The sequence below is a fragment of the Candoia aspera genome, chromosome 1 (genome assembly GCF_035149785.1).
Source record: "Candoia aspera isolate rCanAsp1 chromosome 1, rCanAsp1.hap2, whole genome shotgun sequence".
NCBI lineage: Eukaryota > Metazoa > Chordata > Lepidosauria > Squamata > Boidae > Candoia > Candoia aspera.
The window spans coordinates 81,147,490-81,170,090 of NC_086153.1; the positions used below are offsets into that span (position 1 = coordinate 81,147,490).

A 22,601-nucleotide genomic window follows, 5' to 3' on the forward strand; every position below is an offset into this window, starting at 1 on the left:
TGTATTTGTCTTTGTATCAGTATTATAATGCAGAACGTAGAGGGGAGGTTGGAGAAAACCTGAAGACTTCAACAATAGCTACCACTAATAACAAAGCCAAATATAGCCAAACATTTAACTTCTGGTGCTTTTCTTGTAAATTTTCTGCTACAGAGAATAACATAGCAGGGTCATATGTCCAGTCAGTACAAGAGCCCTCCCTTGGGTATACACAAATTGTAGTCATAGCTTTCTGCTAGTATTGGAGAAAGAAAAGCTCAACAGCTGTTCTTCTCAAAGGCATCATGAAGTTAGGTATCCGCAGGTGCTAGTAGTAGGGTGTGAATGGTATGCATAGGGTGCCTTCTGCTCTCCAAGAATCAGTAAATCCCTTGTCTTGAATAGAAATTTGAGGCAAGAAGAGACAGAATACATTGTTGAAGAAAGTTCTATTTAATCTGACAGCAGTTAGGCAGATGCTTAGATCTTGCCTAGTAACAATATATAGGTATTGCCTAATAGGTGTCTTGTTAACTTTACTACTAATAAAGATAAGTCATGTTACAAATTAGTACAGAATAAAAGAAAAGTTTCCTTTATCTTTCTACACACACAGCTATGCCCATTCCTCCTCCTATACATAAAGCTGCAACTCCTCGTTTTCCACCTGTTCGTTCTAATGAGTGCAGAAGCGTAACAAGGATTCGACAACCAGATGCTCCAAGAGGATGGCCAAGAGCAACAGCCCCACCTTCGATGTTAACCTGCCATAAAAATAAACTATTATTTTATTATAATCCACCACAGATACCAGTTAAATGTACAGCTCCTTTCCTACTGTGGAGTCTAATACATAGAGCAAGGATTGGAAATCTCTGACAACAGATTTTATAGTGAAGTGGGTAAGATTTGTTTTCATGCAGAGACCACAGGAAAGTTTCAATGACTAGTACACTTGCAACCCTTGAAACTCAGGCTGTATCTGATTGAGATATTTAACCTTGAGGGTAAAGCAGTTTCACAAAACACTTGCCTATCTCTACTTCAAGCATACCTTTTAAGCTTAGTAGCATTTTTAAACAGCTGCTACTTGGCTACTCAATTTTTATCGCCAGCCACCATATTTTTGGAAGGAGCACTCTGCCTCAGAACAACTGTAGATGTGATTGCTGTGACTGCCAACTGTTACTGCCCGCATAGGTAGTACTGGAACTATCATAAACTGGTGGCTATAACTCCCCGCAGTTGCAGGTAGATCAGGATATCATGTCTGGATGCTGAGAGATCTAAAACAACCAAGTGGGTATACTGCAGTAGAATACCACTGTTCAGTGCAGGATCTGCTAATGCATTTCAAATAGATGAACCTCCAGAGAAAGGGTACATAGCCTTTCATGAGGTAACTTAGTGGTCAACAGCTGTTACTGTCAAAAATCCTTCTAACCAGCAATTATAACCCACTGATTCTGGTTCCACCCTCTGGGGAAATGGAGAACAAATCTAATCCTTTCTTTATAGGACAATCCTTTAAGTAAGATTGATATCATACAACCCTTCAGTCTTCTCTTCTGCAGCCTAAATATATCCAGTTCTTTCAATCATTCTATGTAGGACTTCATCTGAACTTGCTTCAGTTTTTTTATGTCCTTTTTAGACTGCAATGCCTAGATATGCTCCTTGTGAGGTGTTACTGGAAGTATACAGCTCAACATAGGCTTTGTTTCCAAAGGTCAACAAAGTTTTACCTCCACACTAGCATCACTGAGTACCAAATTATACCTGATGTTAAATATGTCTGTACATTTAACAAGCAGATTCTTTAAAAAGTGGACAAAAGATTTGGAGGGGTTCTGATCTCTTATCAGGATCACAGCAGAGAGAAAAATAAGTCCTTCCCTTAAACATTGAAGCAGCAATTTGCACTAGGAGTCCCCCATCTATATAATTTGTCAATTTTCCCAAATAGATAGTAATGTTCCCCTCCCCATCCCTATCTAAGAAATACAGCATGTTTGCATCAAACAAGATGCATTTCAGTGTCCTGGCATATATTTTCTATTTGTTTATAGCCTAGAATATATATGTTCCAGTATTCGGGTTTTTGTGCTTTTAGGGCAATGCTGAACATACCTTTTCTGGCTTCAGTTTTAGTTCTTTTATTATAGCAACACCTACAGCAGCAAATGCTTCATTAATTTCATACAGATCCACTTGATCCAATGTCCAATCTGCTTTTTCAACCTACAGAAGATCAACAAGCTCTTTCAATTAATATGGTTAAAAACCAGGGCTGAATTCTATTAGAAAATAATGAGTTCTAATTTTTCTGAAATGAAATATAATGATCTGTAATATTTAGAGATAAATGAGGTTCTGGTGAGTTCCTTAACTCTCTACAGATAAAATGTTCCTTTCCAATAAACCAACTGATGTCCATGTATTTAAGATAAGGTGCTGAAATAAACTCTAATCTGGTATTCAGCACAGAGAAAGGAATTTAAACATGCGTAAGGGATAGGGCCACAAATGCATGCAATCCCAACGTCTCCACAGATGCTGGATTCATCCTCTTCTATAGCTCTGAAGCAAATGCACAATTCAATTAGTTAATTAATCAACTCTGAGTCTTCAGTCTTCATTAATGACCAATCACTTCTTTTCTTTCCACAAAGAGCATATGTGTATGAATATATGTATATACACATTTAATATTCAGAAAAAAATGCCTAGAGTTTCAGTAACATAGAGGATTACTGAATCATCTATTGGCAAAGAGACCGTAATTCATCAGGATTGGGACAGGCTATAAATATTGTGACATAAATAGACAATTTAATTTTCAGAATTATCACATTATTTCAGTGGGATTCACCCTCTTCCCAACTTACAGCTTTTCTTATTGCCATGATGGGTGCTATTCCCATAACAGAAGGATCAACACCAACTTGAGCCGAAGACACAATCTGTGCCAAAGGAGTGAGATTTCGTTTAACTGCTTCTGATTTTTTCATAAGAATTACAGCAGCAGCACCATCATTTATACCTGAAGGGAAAGAAACAACTGAACTAGCTTTAAAGTATCTAACAAAGCTTGATACTTCTCCAGATATGTCAGTTTTGCCCAGGTTTATCTTCATGTATATTTCTATCACAAAGCAATAATTTCCACTGGAAACTTTTCCATCTGCACAGGGTGAGGCATGAGAGAAAAAGGAATTTCCCTTGAAAAGATCTGTGATCTGCAGCTGCTCCCTTAAGCTAGCACGGATTATTTCAGGAAAAACTCTAACTTTTTAAGTTAGTTATATAGACACTTTAAAAAAAGTGGAGAGTTTATAATTTCATTGGATAGTATGTAGCACCAGAATCAAAACATTAGCAGTGATACCCAATAATAAGTAGCACGTTCTTTGGCCATTTTGAGGCAGGTGGCCTGGGCTTAATTCAATATTTGAAAACTAAATCATGATAATTAAAGAACATTATATAATTTCAATACTGTACTCTGATTTTTTTTAAAAAATAGCATTAGATATAATTTGTATGCTTTTTCTCTGTTTCTCTTTAGTTTAGTTTAGTTTCTATTTTTAAAGGGTTTTTTTCCCCCTGTTGGGGGGGTTCTCTTTTTTGTAATGTTTTTTGTTTTCCCTTAAGAGATATTTTGCTTTCACCATATAGTTTTTATACTTGATAGGTTATGTTCCTTCTTTAAAGAATATCACATTCTATACAATTGTAATATAATTATATAATCACACAGCTATCTAGTTCACATACAGTATAATACTACAAACGAATAAACAACATTAACCAAGAAAAGTTAATTTAATAAATAATTTTAAAAAGACATTATTACATCTTGGGTAATTGAAGGCAACACTATTAAAAGAAGGTCTACCTCAAACAGGCCCACTTTACAGAAATACATCTAGTATGCATTTCTTTTTACAGTTTCACTGTAAACGCAATCTGTGTCTTATAGTTTTTACTGTTTTCCAGGACGTGTTGTTTTATACAGGTAGGCCTCACTTAACAACAGTAATTCAGATGGGCAACTCTGTTGCCAAGCAATGCAGTCGTAAACCATGATGTTGTTAAGCAAACCTCGCATGGTTATTAGGCGCGACATCACGTGATCGCCATTTGTGACCTTCTGCCAGCTTCCCCATTGACTTTGTATGTCAGAAGCTGGCAGTGAAGCTCTCAAATGGTGATCATCTGACTGCAGGACACTGCAACCATCTTAATTGCAAGTCAGTTGCCAAGTGCCTGAACTGTGATCATGTTACCATGAGGATGCTGCGATGGCTGCAATTATGAGGACTGGTCATAAGTCTCCTTGTTCAGCACCATCGTAATTTTGAATAGTCGCTGAATGAGTGGTTGTTAAATGAGGACTACTTGTACTGTTCTTTATTACTCTACTGAACGCTACTTAACTTTTATTTATTGCATTAATTAATTAGAGTTATACTCTGCCTTTCATTCAAAAACTCCAGAGGTGAACGTAGCATTCCCTCCTCCTATTTCTTCCTTCACCAACAACCCCATGGGAAGGTTGGGTTGAGAGACAGTTACTGGCCCAAAGTCACCGAGCCAGCTTCTGGGGCTTAGTTGGCACCTGGTCCATTTCATTCCTCATCCAAGATCTTAACCATGACACCACACTCCAATAATCCATGTTTCTTCCACTAAATCCAAACTGTACACGTTGAACTAGAAAAACATCCCCTCCCCATATTCTTCATTCAAGTGAAATAAATTAGATCAATAAAAACGAAACAGATGATTTTATGCCTTATCTTAGAATTGCTCAAACCAACCTGAGGCGTTTGCTGCAGTCACAGTTCCTGTACCGCTGGTTATGAAGCAAGGTTTCAACTTTGCTACTGTTTGTATGTTGCACCCGTGGCGAGGATGTTCATCTGCTTTAACTTCTGTAGGGCCTATCAAAAGCAAGTATTTCAGCAGCAGCCATTTTATACTCGATACAAAAGAAGAAAAGTAGAATTTTCCATTTAAGAATTCTACTTCTTATGTTCTTTTTCAAGGATACGCACTGCCCTTCAATAAAGAGTCATAGAGGGGTCGTCTGCAGTAGCATTTTATCCTGGAACTCTGATGTCCAGGTCATTAGCCTAGCATACTGTATGCTCCTCATTATCAAAAAGTAGTGACATTATTCCTATTTCTCCCTTTGTATGCCAATTACTATTAGCCAACTTTTCAGTGATTGCAATTTCCTACACTCCTGAATTACATGTATTCTAGTCTAGGAGTGATAAATTGAATTCATATATTAAGCCATAGAGTTCTATACTGGGGTTTAAATATAGCATGAACCCAATCTATGCTGTTTGGTTGATTTTGGCTTAACATAATATGTAATGTCTACCTGTTGTGGTTTATTCAATAGATCACTAATAAGCAAAGTATTTATTTATTTTCTATCCTGCCTTTATTATTTTTATAAATAACTCAAGGCACCTAACATACCTAATACTCCTTCCTCCTCCTGTTTTCACCACAACAACAACCCTGTAAGGTGAGTTGGGCTCAGAGAGAGTGACTGGCCCAAGGTCACCCAACTGGCTTTCATGCCTAAGGCAGGACTAGAGCTCACGGTCTCCTGGTTTCTAGCCCAGCACCTTAACCACTAGACCAAACTGGCTCTCAGAACAATGTATGAAACTCATAATAAAGTCCCAAGAACTGATGTAGTATGTCTTGAAATTAACTCACAAGAACTTCTAAAATTCAGTGAGATTATTCTCTAAATTACTGTTAGATTAATACATGTATTTTAAAAAAAACAGGTTACTGAAACAGAAAGAAACTCTGGTTCAATCTACAAACCAAAATTGACATCGTGGCAGCAAATTTTTACATTAGTTAGATGACGTTCTTTCCAGATCTGTAATTATACTTCTCTTTCCAAAGTATAGGTAGTTATGACTGGGAGCACACAATGGTTACATTCATAATTCTATCTTCATCTAGCAGTAAGGACTAAGCCTGAGGTTACTAAGTGACCCTCCCCTTCCGACTCACAAATTATTCTAATACTTGATTACAGAGGGAGAACTGAAGCAGATAAAATGAATATAAAGATGGATCATTAAAATCAGATACAGACGATTATAATTAATAACCAATCCCTTGTCCAATCTTCAGCAAAGGATCGTTACCTTGTCGTGGTGCTGGAGCTTGAGCACCTCAATGATGCCATGAGCTAAACCGTGAAGGGCCACCCAAGACGGGAAGGTCATGACAGAGAGGTCAGACTAAATGCGATCCCTGGGGAAGGTAATGGCAACCCACCCCAGTATTCTTGCCGTGAAAACTAAATGGATCAGTACAACCAGAGATATGTCGGTATACCATCAGAAGATGAGACCCCCAGGTCAGAAGATGGTCAAAATGCTACTGGGGAGGAACAGAGGATGAGCTCAACTAGCCCCAGACGTGATGACGCAGCTAGCTCAAAGCCGAAAGGACGGCTAGCGGCCGACGGTGCTGGTGGTGAACGGCGAATCCGATGTTCTAAGGATCAACACACCATTGGAACCTGGAATGTAAGATCTATGAGCCAGGGCAAATTGGATGTGGTTATTGGTGAGATGTCAAGATTAAAGATAGACATTCTGGGCGTCAGTGAACTGAAATGGACTGGAATGGGCCACTTCACATCAAATGACCACCAGATCTACTACTGTGGACAAGAGGACCACAGAAGAAATGGAGTAGCCTTCATAATTAATAGTAAAGTGGCTAAAGCAGTGCTTGGATACAACCCAAAAAACGACAGAATGATCTCAATTCGAATTCAGGGCAAGCCATCTAACATCACAGTGATCCAAATATACGCCCCAACCACAGATGCTGAAGAAGCTGAAGTAGAGCAGTTCTATGAGGATCTGCAGCACCTACTGGACAACACGCCTAAAAGAGATGTTATTTTCATCACGGGAGACTGGAATGCTAAGGTGGGCAGTCAAATGACACCTCGAATTACAGGTAAGTATGGCCTGGTAGAACAAAATGAAGCAGGACATAGGCTGATAGAATTTTGCCAAGACAATTCACTCTGCATAACAAACACTCTCTTCCAACAACCTAAGAGACGGCTTTATACATGGACTTCACCAGATGGACAACACCGAAATCAGATTGATTACATCCTTTGCAGCCAAAGGTGGCGGACATCTGTACAGTCGGTAAAAACAAGGCCTGGAGCTGACTGTAGTTCAGATCACGAACTTCTTCTTGCACAATTTAGGATCAGACTAAAGAGATTAGGGAAGACCCACAGATCAGCTAGATATGAGCTCACTAATATTCCTAAGGAATATGCAGTGGAGGTGAAGAATCGATTTAAGGGACTGGACTTAGTAGATAGGGTCCCGGAAGAACTCTGGACAGAAGTTGGCAGCATTGTTCAGGAGGCGGCAACAAAATACATCCCAAAGAAAGAGAAAACCAAGAAGGCAAAATGGCTGTCTGCTGAGACACTAGAAGTAGCCCAAGAAAGAAGGAAAGCAAAAGGCAACAGTGATAGGGGGAGATATGCCCAATTAAATGCAAAATTCCAGAGGTTAGCCAGAAGAGATAAGGAATTATTTTTAAACAAGCAATGCGCGGAAGTGGAAGAAGACAATAGAATAGGAAGGACAAGAGACCTCTTCCAGAAAATTAGAAACATCGGAGGTAAATTCCAGGCCAAAATGGGTATGATCAAAAACAAAGATGGCAACGACCTAACAGAAGAAGAAGAGATCAAGAAAAGGTGGCAAGAATATACAGAAGACCTGTATAGGAAGGGTAACAATATCGGGGATAGCTTTGACGGTGTGGTCAGTGAGCTAGAGCCAGACATCCTGAAGAGTGAGGTTGAGTGGGCCTTAAGAAGCATTGCTAATAACAAGGCAGCAGGAGACGACGGCATCCCAGCTGAACTGTTCAAAATCTTGCAAGATGATGCTGTCAAGGTAATGCATGCTATATGCCAGCAAATTTGGAAAACACAAGAATGGCAATCAGATTGGAAAAAATCAACTTATATCCCCATACCAAAAAAGGGAAACACTAAAGAATGTTCAAACTATCGAACAGTGGCACTCATTTCACATGCCAGTAAGGTAATGCTCAAGATCCTGCAAGGTAGACTTCAGCAATTCATGGAGCGAGAATTGCCAGATGTACAAGCTGGGTTTAGAAAAGGCAGAGGAACTAGAGACCAAATTGCCAATATCCGCTGGATAATGGAAAAAGCCAGGGAGTTTCAGAAAAACATCTATTTCTGTTTTATTGACTATTCTAAAGCCTTTGACTGTGTGGACCATAACAAATTGTGGCAAGTTCTTAGCGGTATGGGGATACCAAGTCATCTTGTATGCCTCCTGAAGAATCTGTATAACGACCAAGTAGCAACAGTAAGAACAGACCATGGAACAATGGACTGGTTTAAGATTGGGAAAGGAGTACGGCAGGGCTGTATACTCTCACCCTACCTATTCAACTTGTATGCAGAACACATCATGCGACAAGCTGGGCTTGAGGAATCCAAGGCTGGAGTTAAAATCGCTGGAAGAAACATTAACAATCTCAGATATGCAGATGATACCACTTTGATGGCTGAAAGTCAAGAGGAACTGAGGAGCCTTATGATGAAGGTGAAAGAAGAAAGTGCAAAAGCTGGCTTGCAGCTAAACCTCAAAAAAACCAAGATTATGGCAACCAGCTTGATTGATAACTGGCAAATAGAGGGAGGAAATGTAGAAGCAGTGAAAGACTTTGTATTCCTAGGTGCAAAGATTACTGCAGATGCTGACTGCAGTCAGGAAATAAGAAGACGCTTAATCCTTGGGAGAAGAGCAATGACAAATCTCGATAAAATAGTTAAGAGCAGAGACATCACACTGACAACAAAGGCCCGCATAGTTAAAGCAATGGTGTTCCCCGTAATAACATATGGCTGCGAGAGCTGGACCATAAGGAAGGCTGAGAGAAGGAAGATCGATGCTTTTGAACTGTGGTGTTGGAGGAAAATTCTGAGAGTGCCTTGGACTGCAAGAAGATCAAACCGGTCCATCCTCCAGGAAATAGAGCCAGACTGCTCACTTGAGGGAATGATATTAAAGGCAAAACTGAAATACCTTGGCCACATAATGAGAAGACAGGACACCCTGGAGAAGATGCTGATGCTAGGGAGAGTGGAAGGCAAAAGGAAGAGGGGCCGACCAAGGGCAAGGTGGATGGATGATATTCTAGAGGTGACGGACTCGTCCCTGGGGGAGCTGGGGGTGTTGACGACCGACAGGAAGCTCTGGCGTGGGCTGGTCCATGAAGTCACGAAGAGTCGGAAGCGACTAAACGAATAAACAACAACAACCCTTGTCCAATATGACCAACTGCTCACTGACCTCTTCTGGAAGGTACAACGACAGGTACAATCTCTTTATCAAAATATCCACCCTTCTGGGCATTTTCAGCCTTGTTCTGCGAGTTTACAGCCAGCTGGTCTTGTTCCTCTCGACTAACCTTCCATTGCTTGGCCACATTTTCAGCTGAAACAATTAAAAAATACAGTAGATACTCTAATCAGGATACATCATGATTTATTTACTGTACACTGCATTGCATTTATTACACCGAATCTTCAAAAATTGATGATAGAGAATGCATTGTCTCCAACATATAATGTTTACACATTCGCATCAGTTTTGAATTTGGTTTTGTTGGAAATGTATTTTCATTGAATAAATGAGTGCACAAAACTACAGGCTAAAAATGCAATTCTTAAGAGCTGTAATGTTGAGCTTACCTGATTAGCTTGAAAATGGACTGAGCAACAGGTGTAAATGGCTACAGAATGGTAGATTGGATCTCTCTCAAGATTATTTGTTTTATAACATAGTATTTATTATATACTATATGTAATACACATATAATTTAATAATAAAATCATATAAATGCAATTATATAATAAATTGTATTGTTTTTAAATATTATTCTATTGTTAATTTATATCACACCTTTTGTACAGGAGCTCAAGATATTGTATACAGCACTCCCTCCTCCTATTTTGGTAGGTTGGACTGAGAGTGACTGGCCCGAAGTCACCAAGTGAATTTCCCTGGCTGAGGGTAGATAAGAACCTGGGCCTTTCTGCATCTGGTGCAACATCCTAACCACTGCCTCAATCTGGCTCTCAGTGTGTATGGATGAGTTAGCTCTTACCTGGGAGAGGCTTTTTACCTGGGGAATGTGACTCTTTTATAATCCCTAAACAGGGCTTCTCTCTCTTTCCTTTTTTTCCTAGAACATACATGCATGGGCATATGTAGGTATGTTACATGTATACTTTTGCAGTGTGTGTGTGGGTACAGGGATTCATCTCAGTTACAGCTGGCAACCCTACATGGACAAGATGGGGAAGCTGGACATTCCTATCCTTGTAATTCTTACTCTCTGTCCATTCTTCCTTTTTCAGATAAATTAAGTCAGGGTAAGCCTTCCTCCAACCTTCTTGAAAGTGCTAATTTCATGTGGCTTACCTGTAATGCCCATGTGATAACAGTGAAAGGCATCTGTCAAGCCATCTACAATAATACTGTCTTGCAAAGAGGTTTCTCCCATCTTCACCCCACTGCGCAGATGAATGATATGAGGAGCCTGCAAGAAAAGCATTCTGACACATTTAGAACATTGAAAGCAACTTTCTTTGGAGGTAGATGGAAATAATCCCTGGACCGCCCATTCTCACTGTATGACCCTTCCATTCATCTGTCATAAGTAAATCCAGTATAGAGAAGGAATCCCAACTCAGTTGTAGAGCCCATGCCTTGTACGCATGAGGTCTCAGGTTCAATCCCTGATATCACCCATTAAAGAATCACATGGTATGTATGAAAGAGAAAGTATGTAAGAAAAAGGAAGCTTCCATATTTCTTCCTCCTGGATTCTAGCTGGGAGGAAGGTGAAGGCTTCAAAAAAGCCAAAGAATATTTCACATTAAGACTAGAGGCATATCCGGCTGAAAGTATACCTCCCAATGTATGCACAATCATCTCCCTGCCATTTTTTTTTATCAGAAGCAACAGTGAGACAGACAGACCAGAAGAACAGTTCTGCCTTTGCCATGGCAGTTTCAAAAGTCATTGTCACATTCAAATATAAAATCTCAGGCAAATATCCAAATGCTATCAGCAAAAACGAAAGCCCAACAGCAGCATTCTTTCTCTGCTGATTTTGTGTGTGTGGGGGGGGGGGGTCTGTCTGTCTGTGTATGTATATGTAGGTATACACACACTCGTATTTATATTACAAAGACTCTGTCCAGATACTCTTCTCTCTGGCCAAATTACTTTCCATACTCCTCCTGCTCATTTATACTAGAGGTTCAAGGGAGACAGTAGGTAAGTTCAATTCATGATAAACTATGGTTGGAATAACTCAGGTTAGTTTAAAACAATAAGACCAAAGCAAACAAGCTACATGTTAGTTCATGCAGTATCATTTAAACTACAGCTGCATAATCCCCAGAAAAAAATGACTACTTGGAACTATTTCAACCTGGTTTCCATCCAAGGTTTAAAGATAAAACAACCTGTTTTTCCTGTAAAATGATGTTTCTGACAACAGATGAAACTCCTGCCTTATTGGTTCTTTTGGACATTCTGCCATGAGTAGCAGCTAACCCAAAGCTCTTATTTTGGCTTAGCACAATGTGCAAATCATCTGAAGAAACTACATGGTTGTGTTTTTAAAAAAACTGGGCCATGCTTTATAAACCCTTGAAACTGATATGAAGCTTTATAAACTCACAAAAATATGTCATTATATCTAAACTCAAAAACCCTGGCTTATTCCAGATTTGGTTTTGTACTTTGCACAAATCAGAAATTAACCTAGCAAAGCATGATTAACTCAGTGGTCTAGTGCTATTTCTATCTATAGCAATTAAGTGAGCCACTCAATTCCATCAATCATGTACACCTGGATTTTCCATCCAGAAGGGAACTGATAAAAATACCAGTCTCCCTTATTAATAGTCAGCTGATACTCAGAGATGGACTGTTCAGACCCATAGCATTTGCACTGTGCGACGCCACCAGCTTTTACTTTCTCTCCCAAGTTGCTTAATACCCACATGAGGTTACTCAAAGCTTTAGATACTGGTTGTGTTCATGTATGATTTGTTTTTGGTGTAGAGTCATGTCCTGTTTAATAAATTGTGGTTTAATAAATCTGGCTTAAGCTTGTGTGCCAATAAGCATCTCAAATCAGTGATGGGCTGGGCAAGGCCCAGTTATATTAAGCCTCAATCCAGGGAAGGCCAGGCTCTTACTGGCTGGGGATGTAGCTGGTGGGAAAGAAGTTGCTCTTGGTCGAGGCCAGATATACAGCTTACGTATTGTTTAATGCAGTAATTCTCCCAGGCAAGTCATCCTTCCACGATTTTTCAGCACTAGCTTCTTAGGAGCAGTAAGTCTTAACCTCTATGAACATCAAGCAGCCTTACCTTGCTCATGTTTTCCATGCCACCAGCCACCACAATACTGGAATCTCCTGTTTTAATAGACTGAGCCCCGAGGCAAACGGCTTTCAGGCCTGACCCACATATCATTTGACAGCTCCAAGATGGTATCTCGTATGGAATCCCTGCACCAACACTGGCTTGTCGAGCAGGATTCTGACCAGCACCTACAGAAATAAACATGCAGGGACAACTATACTAAACTGTTTTTAGCTCATTCTCCTACCTCCGTTTTTAGTGCCAGATAGGTACCGATATTGTTTGCCTGTAATGCTACTTATAACCAGTTTCAGTTTAGATTGATAACCCACCTCGTTTCCAGGCGCCATTTTGTAAAAATGAACGTTTGACCCTGCATTTCAATCCCCATGTCTTAATTGTTCAAGTTACTTTTATTTTCACTTTTCTTAGGTTGTCCCTTCATTGCCTTTGGACTATATTTCAACAGTGAGGGTGGTGTATGGTTTTGCTTTTGTTTTTTGCTTTCAACCTTCAGCATGATATGAAGGCTTATGTCAAGGCCTGTCTGCATTCATAGGAGCTTGTCCAAGCTTTATGATCAGCATCTAAGTCCCTATTGTGTGGACCACTGATGACAGATGGCTGTGAAATCAGGAAATTTCAAGGGCAGGGCCTTTTCAATAGTGGCCCCACAACTTTAGATAGAAGATGATTCCCCAAACACTATACACAAAATACACTATACACTATACACAACCTCCTATTTGCTGATCTTCCAGATGATTTTAAAGATTTGTATATTCTAGGCTGCTTTTTAAAGATTTGTATATTCTTATTAGTTTAATACATCAGAAACCCATAACTGCAATTTCATCTGGTGCTACCTTATTAATTATTTTAATGATAATGTTTCCTATTTGTTGCATTTATTGAACAACTATTTATTTTGTATTTTATACTATGTTGTAATCTGCTTTCAGGATTCTGTTCTAAAAGATACATACCTTTTCAATTAATGGATTTATAATATCCATGTTTTGGGTTACTTTTTTGGCAAAAAGTATCAGTAAGGCAAAATATTTTCCATATGTCAAAACAAAATATAAGTTTGACTCCCCAACTTCCTTTTCTACCTAAATATATTCCATGAATACATCACAGATACTGCAATAAAATGTTTTTTAATTAAGGTATGTACATTGTTTTTTCAGACATAATACTATTGCACATTTAATAGATTACAGTATAGTGTAAATATAACCTTTATATGCACTGGGAAACTAAAAAAATTGTGTGACTTGCTTTATTGCGATATTTGCTTTATTGCAGTGGTCTGGAACCAAACCTGCAATATCTCCAAGGTATGCCTGTAATCACTTTCTGTCACTTCCCAAAAATTGATTCTTTGTTTACCACTGTCTACTGAAAGATGATAAATAGTAGAGGAACCTTTATTAGCAGTAGTAAGACTGTCATAGTGGAAGCTCAGCCAAGTAGTCCTCTTCCAGATGTGTTAACTGTACTGACTGAGACTATGCAACAGGGTGGGCAACCTGTAAACCCCCACATCTCAGTATTGCACTGCTGAAATTCAGGGAAAACATGACACTTCACTGATATCACTTTTCAGGGTTTGGGAGGATTTTGAGCAAGACATTGGCATTGGTTTGCCTCCAGATACCTGTTGCTGCTCCCATCCTTAAAACCTCTGAAAAATGTCAGAACAGATCAATATCTATCAGTAATGTAACTGAAATGATGTTCTGCAACCCTCCAGAAATTTAGGAGGCTGGTTGCAGCCTTGACTTCTCAGAAGCTCCCCACTCTTGCAGTAGACAAGAATATATATTATATACATGTTCAGCTTGAGTCAATCCACCACAGGATGAAGGCCTCTTATGGGCCATAATCTACCATGCTGGTCTACTGTGAGTTGGTGTGTATGTATGTGTATGTGTGTGTGTGTGTGTATTCACATCCCAGTCTAGCACTAAGAGAGAGTGATTGGCCCAAGGCCACCCAACTAGCTTCTGTTCCTAATGGAGGACTAGGTCAGCTGGGTGTCCCCACCCCTAGCCCAGCACCTTACCACTACACCACACTGGGCGAGCTCCCGTTGCTAGTCCCAGCTCCTGCCAACCTAGCAGTTCGAAAACATGCCAATGTGAGTAGATTAATAGGTACCGCTTCGGCGGGCAGCTAACAGTGTTCCATGTAGTCATGCCAGCCACATGACCACGGAAGTGTCTACGGACAAACGCCGGCTCTTTGGCTTTGAAACAGAGATGAGCACCGCCCCCTAGAGTCGGACACGACTGGACTTAATGTCAAGGGAAACCTTTACCTTTACCTAAATTAGGGAAGGAAAGGACTAATGGGATATGAAGCAGTAAAAGTATGGGCAAGAATACAGGCAGTTAGAGCAGACTGCCATGTTGCAATCCTACTGCAGATTTAACACACCCAGAACTGTGGGAGAAGAAAGCACCGTGGCTTCTTCATTACATTCCTGTCCTCATTTATCACCACCCACTCTTTTCTCTGATTTACGTGTGCGCGCAGGGAAGCCCTTCAGTTCTAACAGGTAATGGGGACAGCAGATGGAGAACCAATGGAAGCATATGAAGGAAGTGCCAATGTTGCTTCATCTTCCACTTCCAGAAATATTTTAACATTTTAACTTTTCACAAGTCCCTCAAGACCTGGCTATGTGATCAGGCCTGGGGGTCCCAGGAGACCGGGGAGATTTCGCAATGTCTCCCTTACTATGATTAACATCATCCTCTCCTGTTTTGTGTTTTTTTAAAATAGTTTTTATAGTTTTAACGATTGTTTTATATGTATTTACTGGTTCTTTTAATTGAATGTTATATGCTGCCCAGAGTCACTTTCTTGTGAAATGCGCAGTTATACAAATACGATCAATAAAAAAAATGGATAAATAAATATTAAACATTACTATACAAATTGCTAGGTTGGAAGATGGAAACCCTGAATATAGTTACTATATGACAAAAATGCTAGAGAAGAGGCCATAAATGGGATCCAGATCAAAACCCAGGATAAACGGTTCATTAAGTTCATACCCGCAGTCAATACTTGTCCAAGTATAACTTCAGATACTTCTTTAGGATCGATTTTGGTCCTCTCCAACAATTCTTTAATGACTACTGAAGCCAATTCATGGGCATGCATAGTCGACAAGGCACCATTGAAGGATCCTAGACAAAATATTAAAATAAGAAATAGGTGTGTTTTAATTCTACTCTATTCCTTCTTTCATTTCATTCTATTCTTTTTTTTTTAGAAAAACATTCTAGGTAAAATGTACAGATTACAATCCTAGGAAAATAAACAAGTATTATATTTTTGTGGGTATACACAGAGCTTAACTTATATCTATACTGTTTATTAAAAGCCTGGCATTTTATTTTATTATCTGGTCTAATGTACTGTCAAACACTTTGAGATCTGATTCTTCAAATATGGTAGTATTTTTCTGCCAATGTTATGTATATACACTTATTATATACAATATAAATCAATTCCCTGCTGCTATTACCCAAAATTAAATGGAACCACTGGATATCATTCATTAGTTAGATATTATCATCCTACAATTTACCTCACCTTTACTAGGGAAAGCACCATTCCAGTTGTCATTTCTAGGTTTTTTGTTTTTGTTTTAAATCTGTTCAATTGTGTCCAGTTCTTGGAGACTGCCTGGACAAGACCCTGCAGTTTTCTTGGCAAAGTTTTTCAGAAGTGGTTTGCCATTGCCTCCTTCCTAGGGCTGAGAGAAAGTGACTGGCCCAAGGTCAACCAGCTGGCTTCGTGCCTAAGGCACTACGGTCTCCTGATTTCTAGCCTGATGCCTTAACCACTACACCAAACTGCTTCTCCTACTAAACTTCAATAAATGCATTTTGTGTATCTATTTCTTACCTCTTTATGCTAAATACTACTAATAATAATAATATAACTTTATTGATTAGTCAAGTGACATATCAAAAAGTTGGGCATCAGCCACAATAAAATATAGTACCATAAGACAGATAAAATGCAGTAAGATATGATAAAATATACTTAAAGTGAGCTAAAATACAATAAAATACACTAGGGTGAAATAGAGATAGAAGAGTAAGATAAAAAGTGCTAAATGAATTCAAACTATTTGAGCAAATAAACTTCATCTGCAGCACTTTTAATTAGAAAAGCTGTGGGCAGTCTAATTTTGAATTATACATACAAGAATCTCCATTGCTTTGTTGTTAAATATGCTACTATGCTGTTTAATTCATATTAAACAGAAATAGTAGCTTCTTAAGGCAGGATTTCTCTTGTCTCTATCTATGCTGTATTACACAGTTGCTTTAAGGAAATCGATTTAAGATGGCTTTTTTTTCATTCTTATCATACAAAAATCAAAATAAACTCTAGGAAAGGCATATAAAAAGTGTGGAATAATTAATCTGAAGAGGAAAGGATGAAAATAAAATGCCAAGGATAAAAGTAAGAGGATGGGGAATATAACTCTAGCTAAGATGCAACGCAGTGGTTGGAAGCCAAGTCTCTAATGGCATTTAGATGCTCTTCTATGTATACTTCTTTCCACTGGAGAAGCAGGACTTGGTTTTATTAATTGAAGGAGATTAAGAGCCGGCGACCAGACCGTCATGGTTCTACCGGTCAAGGGCCAATCAGAGCAAGAGGGACTCTTCAGCGAAAGGCGCGAGGCAATCACAGCGCACCTTCGCGCAATGGCTCTATACTCATTGTCCAATCATTGCAAGGAAAGTACAGGCGAGGGAGGAGCCTCCGGTACTACGGTCAAAACAAACAAGGCAACTGCTGTGAATAAGCGAGCGAGTGACCAAACAAGCGGGGATATATTTTTCATATCGTTTATTCTGCAGTAGTAGCATTAACCAAGTGGGAAATGTCTACCCAACGTTGAAATGGAGCTTAGGGTGGCAAACAGACACAGATTCAAACACTCGCTCTGCTAATAATTTTCCCTTGTGCCAAAGTATCCATCTAATAAACCTCAGAGGTTGCTTTGCAGGAAAAACAAGGAAGCGAAGAAACAAAGATGCCAAGCCAGCTCGAGCTTTGTGGAGGGCAGGTTGAAAGAATGCCAGTGTAGTGTCGAGGGGTAAGAAAATGTGTTAGAAGAACGATTTAGCCTACGATCTTGCATACAGGTAGCTGAAATTAAACCTTATTACACTCAATCGGACTTCCAGACATACCGTTAGACCGCGGTGTCGGTTTCCAATCTTCCAGTCCTTGTTGTCCGAATACTTTTCACCCGATCCTAAAGCCTTAATAAGCTGTTAACTAAGCAGTTAACAAAGCCTTATATCCTCGCCCTCGCCAAACTGCAGTTCTCCGCCTCAAAAATACACTCGCAGTACAATTCCAAGCCCTCCTACCACAATCCTACCTCGATTCATTTTCGTGCCTTTCTGCCATGATCAGAAAAATTATAGGAGTTCCTCCAACACGGGACAGCATAAAAGGAAAAATGGGCGAAGGCAAATGTCCCGAAGGCATCGGAATGAATGAACCATTCAAGGTTGGGAGCAAGCGTGATGACAGCCGATGAAAACGCCCGCTCCAGAGTAATACAGTATCGAGGAATGAAATACCCCCAGTAAGAGTTTCTACTCACCGACCGGGGTCCTTGCAGCAGCAACGAGCACAACGACCTCATCCCCGCAGTCCATGCTTCCAAGGTGGTAAAAGCGCTGTCGCTCCTGCTGCCACACACTCCACCCGTGCAAACCGCCTCGCGCCTCCCTTAGACTCCGGCAGCTACGCGCATCCTCGTTCTCATTGGCTACCCCGGGCCCCGCCCACCTCCTCTCTTTCTCGAGGAGGGCTAGGCTGACGGGGCGGCCATCGTCACGAGACAGAAACTGAGGTCCGGCTGATGAAGGACGCTTCAATCGGAGACAATCGAGCGGAGAGCGCGCGGCCTGGTTCTGGAGTTCGGCGTGGGTTGTTGTCCAAACGTTTTCGGAGCTGATGCTGCGGGTCCCACGCTGGCCGCGATGAGACCTAGGGAGGCTATTCACGCGTTATGGTCGCTGTATTTATATAGGTATCTCTCCTTTCCAAGTAGAAAGCACGAGGAATTAAATCTATCTGTATGAAATTTGCTATCAGAAAATCTTCCAGGAAGGTTCACGCCAGTTTTCCTCCCTTTCTAGCACATTTTTGTGCTGGAGTCTCCCTCCAAAATAGTAAAAACCAAATTCCTTAATTTATTGACCATCCAGTTACCATCACAGTGGCAAGATTTTTCTTTTGATTTTGGACTTGCCTAAAAAAAAAGGCTCCGCATCTCCCCCCCCCCCCCACCTTCAAGTTTGTTTTTTTAAGTGTTCACTTGGTGAACAGATTTTTTTTTTGTCTCTGCCCTCAGACTTACATATACATCCTTGGACCTGTTTGGGGTCCACCTTTTAACCCAAAGCCTATAAACTTCTAACTGCTTATACAATAATACAAATTTTGGTTTTTAAGGTACCACAAGAGCCTTATTTTGGTTGGTAAATGCCACCCTGGCTACACTTCTGGAAGTATACTAATTCTCAACTTAAGAAACACTTTCTACCAACAAATGCATTTTCTGTCTGCTGAGCAAGATCCATAGGATTTAGAAAAATCTTCAACCTGATGCCCTCCAGATGTGTCAGATTAATTCCAAGAACACCTAGCCAATAAGGCTTTCACACTGGCTTGTAGTTCAACACATCAGAAATGGAAAGTTGCTTTATAGGCAACAATCACATTTCAATGCCATAGTGCAGTTCTAGAGCATAGAATACAATAATAAAGATCAGTTAGCCAGATAAATATCATGGTTTATTAAATGGTAAGGAGAAAGTATAGAGAGCCAGTTTGGTCTAGTGGTTAAGGGAACAGGCTAGAAACCAGGAGACAGAGAGTTCTAGTCCTGCCTTGGGCATGAAAGCTGGCTGGGTGACCTTGGGCAAGTCACTCTCAGCCCAACTCACCTCACAGGGTGGTGGTTGTGGGGAAAATAGGAGGAGGAAACAGGTATGTTTGCTACCTTGAGCTATTTATAAAATAATAAAGGGATAGAAAATAAATAAAATAACATCAGTCTTAAATCATGTAAATCACAAATCACCTCAATCACAACATGCTATGAAAAAAGCACTTCCAAACAACTACCACTGAAGTGAGTAAACTTCTAAAAAAATTACTTTGGAATTTGTGGTTGCTACAAAATACATATCCTGGGATTACTCTTGAATTCAGTGGTTCTCTTAGCACTTGATGTAAAACTACCAGTCCAGGCTTTTCACAATTCAAAGGATCTGCGAACATGGGCATTGTCTATTTAAGGCTACTTTAAAGGGTGTAATCCTTAGACCTGTGCTACAGTCTACTTCATGATATACACAAATTTGTAATAGTCAACTAGAGTTGTTTTAGGTTAGCAGGTCAACCTACTAAGGATTATATGGAAGAAATATTTTTGTCCAGGGTGATCAGTAGCATTGATAATGCGTCAAAATAACCCTAAGCCACATTTGTGTACTAGTTATGGTTACAGATTTTTGCTAAAACCAATGGTTGCAAATAAAATCTATGAACTATGAATTATGGTTACAGTACTTATCCCTCAATGCTACAACACAGCACTAAAAACTGCATTTCGCCATAGTGCACCAATAGCCTTTAGTGTTGGCTGGCATCACAGTGACCTTTGTGTTTGCTGGCCACCTGACACTGACATGTTCTGTTTTTTTTCCCCACTTTTATTTTAATGTTTGAAAAAAAAATTGAGGTGGCCCAATTACAGTTAAAGGTACGACGTATGCATAAGACAGAGAAAAGTTGAACCTTCTGCACTGCACTGGCATTTCTGTTTCACCCCTCACATGCAAACTGGAAAAACACATACAAAACCCCCCACAGAAACAAGAGATGCTGCAACTGAAGCAGGCCCATTTTCAGCTGCTTCTACTTCCCATCATTGGATCTGGGAGACAGAAAGGAAATTCACTTTTTCCACCCAGTTCTGATGACATGCGGTGCCATAAGTAAAGTGAGTACAAACCTACAACAAACCATGATAATAAATTGTGAGGCTGTCTCCATAGGCCTAAACATACTACCATTTATCAGGCAAACCATTCTCTATCATGAGAAAGTTCTTACTCATAAGCACTTAAATTATAATGAATTCTGATTACCATAATGTGAACATGTTGGAACCTATTATTATAGTAGCTCAACATTATTTCTCCTCTATGTACTTCAGTTTGCTGACAAAACAGGCCTTAAGAATGTTTTTCCAACTTAAGGCCCCAATTTGCAATATACAACCTTATTAATTGTACAGGATTTTTTTTTTAAATTGTTTTCTAAAGTACAAGGCTATATAAAGATGTCATGAGACTATGTCACTACTAGAAACAATTGTAATATACCAAACAAAGATAAATTCCTAGTAATGTCATCAAATGTACAGTTTAGAAAAGTTAGTAAATCAGCAACCAGTTCCTTTTTGAACTCAATGCCAGCAAAATGTTGATGCCAAAAAGCAATCACTCTGTGTGTCCTAAATAAGGATTAGGTAAGACTAGTAGCATCAGGGAGGGGTGCTGATACACTGAAGAGTGCAACTGCAGATGTCTTCTTGTCCAAACAGTCAGATCTTACATCAGCAGTTGCACTGCTGACGTCCGAGGCGGTACAACATTCAGAATATTCCAAAGTACATTCATGACAGTAGCTAAAACTTCTCTTTCCATTTTTTAAAATCATATAGATTATACTTTCATTACCTATTTTATGGCTGCTGATTGAACTAATTAGTGCTGTTGTTCGTAGTATAGAACTTAACTTTCTGATTCTTTAGGAAGTCCATCAAAACAGCTGATACATAGGCGTTAAGTGATGAAACCTAAGTCCTATCACTTATGTGGAATGTAAATAAAGCTGATGATACTCAGCTGTATGTCTCAAACCCTGGCCAACCAAGTGATGCCGTCAAAGTTCTTTTTCAGTGTTGATGTCTGTGGAAGCATGGATAAGGAGAAACTGGCTTAAACTCAACCCTTGCAAGCTAAGAAGCTGTGGGTTCTAGGTCTCCTTAGAACTGGGAATTTCCTATCAATAGTTATAAATAGGGTTGCATTGCCCCGCAGGGTCACATTATGACTTTTGTGTGCCCTAGGCACTTTTGCTTTCATTGGCCCCTCTCTCCATAAAAATAATAGTATTAAACATTGTATTTCATATGATTTTCAATATTTTTTTTGCATTTTTACAGTGAAATAGGGAATAGTAAATATTGTATTATTTTGTAATAATAATCACCAGTTGAGTTATTAAAAGTTGAAATTGATTTTCATCCTTTGATGAATAATCCAGGAATTTGCCAATAAAAATGCCATAAAGTTAAAATTTAGGTAATAAATTTGTGTTCATATGTGGGAATGTTGCTACTCAAATGTAATATTTACTTTTCCCTTATAAGTTCTTTTAATTTAATGTAACATGTTCCTGTGAAAATTATTAAATTACCTTGGTGGCATTTAATATATAACTGAGCTTTTAATTTGAATTGTATGTATATTTTATTTCTCCTTTATGTATTTGTATTCTATTTATTGTGTATATTTTCAAGACCAAAAGGCAAGGCCTGAAAATAAATACGTTCTACTTCAATTTTATTCTGATTTTAAAAAATTTAAAACATTTTTTGTGGGCCCTAGGCACTGTGTCTATTGTGCCTAATGGATAAGTCAGTCTTGCTGCCCAGACAGATCCAGTGAACAACTTCTGGGTCCTCCTAGATTCTCAGGTCCTGCTCAATGTGCAGGTGGTAGCAATCGCTCACAGGGCCTTTGCACAACTACATCTTGTGCCCCAAACATGCATTAGCAACACTTTTCAGTTCTTGCTGTGTCCCCCTCACACTGCCTTTATCTCATTCCCGGCCATAAGTGAGACAAGTCACATCTATGATTCGCTATAATGGCATTAAAGCAGTATTTTCCTCCTCATACTGAGACTGTCCAAGGGCAACCTCAAGATGTGTAACCTCTGCTTGGCAGTGTCATCTATTACCTTGCAA

General features: G+C 39.5%; 1 protein-coding gene across 1 annotated transcript; it reads right to left on the reverse strand.

Moving 5' to 3' along the window:
- Nucleotides 1-413: 413 nt before the first annotated feature.
- ACAT2 (acetyl-CoA acetyltransferase 2) lies at nt 414-18,260 on the reverse strand. Its single transcript, XM_063307899.1, has 9 exons — nt 18,153-18,260; nt 15,565-15,699; nt 12,503-12,684; nt 10,536-10,653; nt 9,402-9,545; nt 4,803-4,925; nt 2,868-3,022; nt 2,110-2,220; nt 414-743 (listed from the first exon to the last, which is right to left on the reverse strand). Exons 1-9 carry the CDS (start codon nt 18,205-18,207, stop codon nt 576-578), a joined length of 1,191 nt encoding a protein of 396 aa, XP_063163969.1. The 5' UTR covers nt 18,208-18,260; the 3' UTR covers nt 414-575.
- Nucleotides 18,261-22,601: the final 4,341 nt, after the last annotated feature.

Coding starts and splice junctions, on each gene's coding strand:
- ACAT2 (XM_063307899.1), bottom strand. CDS start 18,207: ATGGACTGCGGGGATGAGGTCGTTGTGCTCGTTGCTGCTGCAAGGACC. Junction 9,546..10,535: donor TTATCACATGGGCATTACAG/GTAAGCCACATG, acceptor TAATTGTTTCAG/CTGAAAATGTGGCCAAGCAA. Junction 4,926..9,401: donor CGTTGTACCTTCCAGAAGAG/GTCAGTGAGCAG, acceptor TGCTTTTGATAG/GCCCTACAGAAGTTAAAGCA.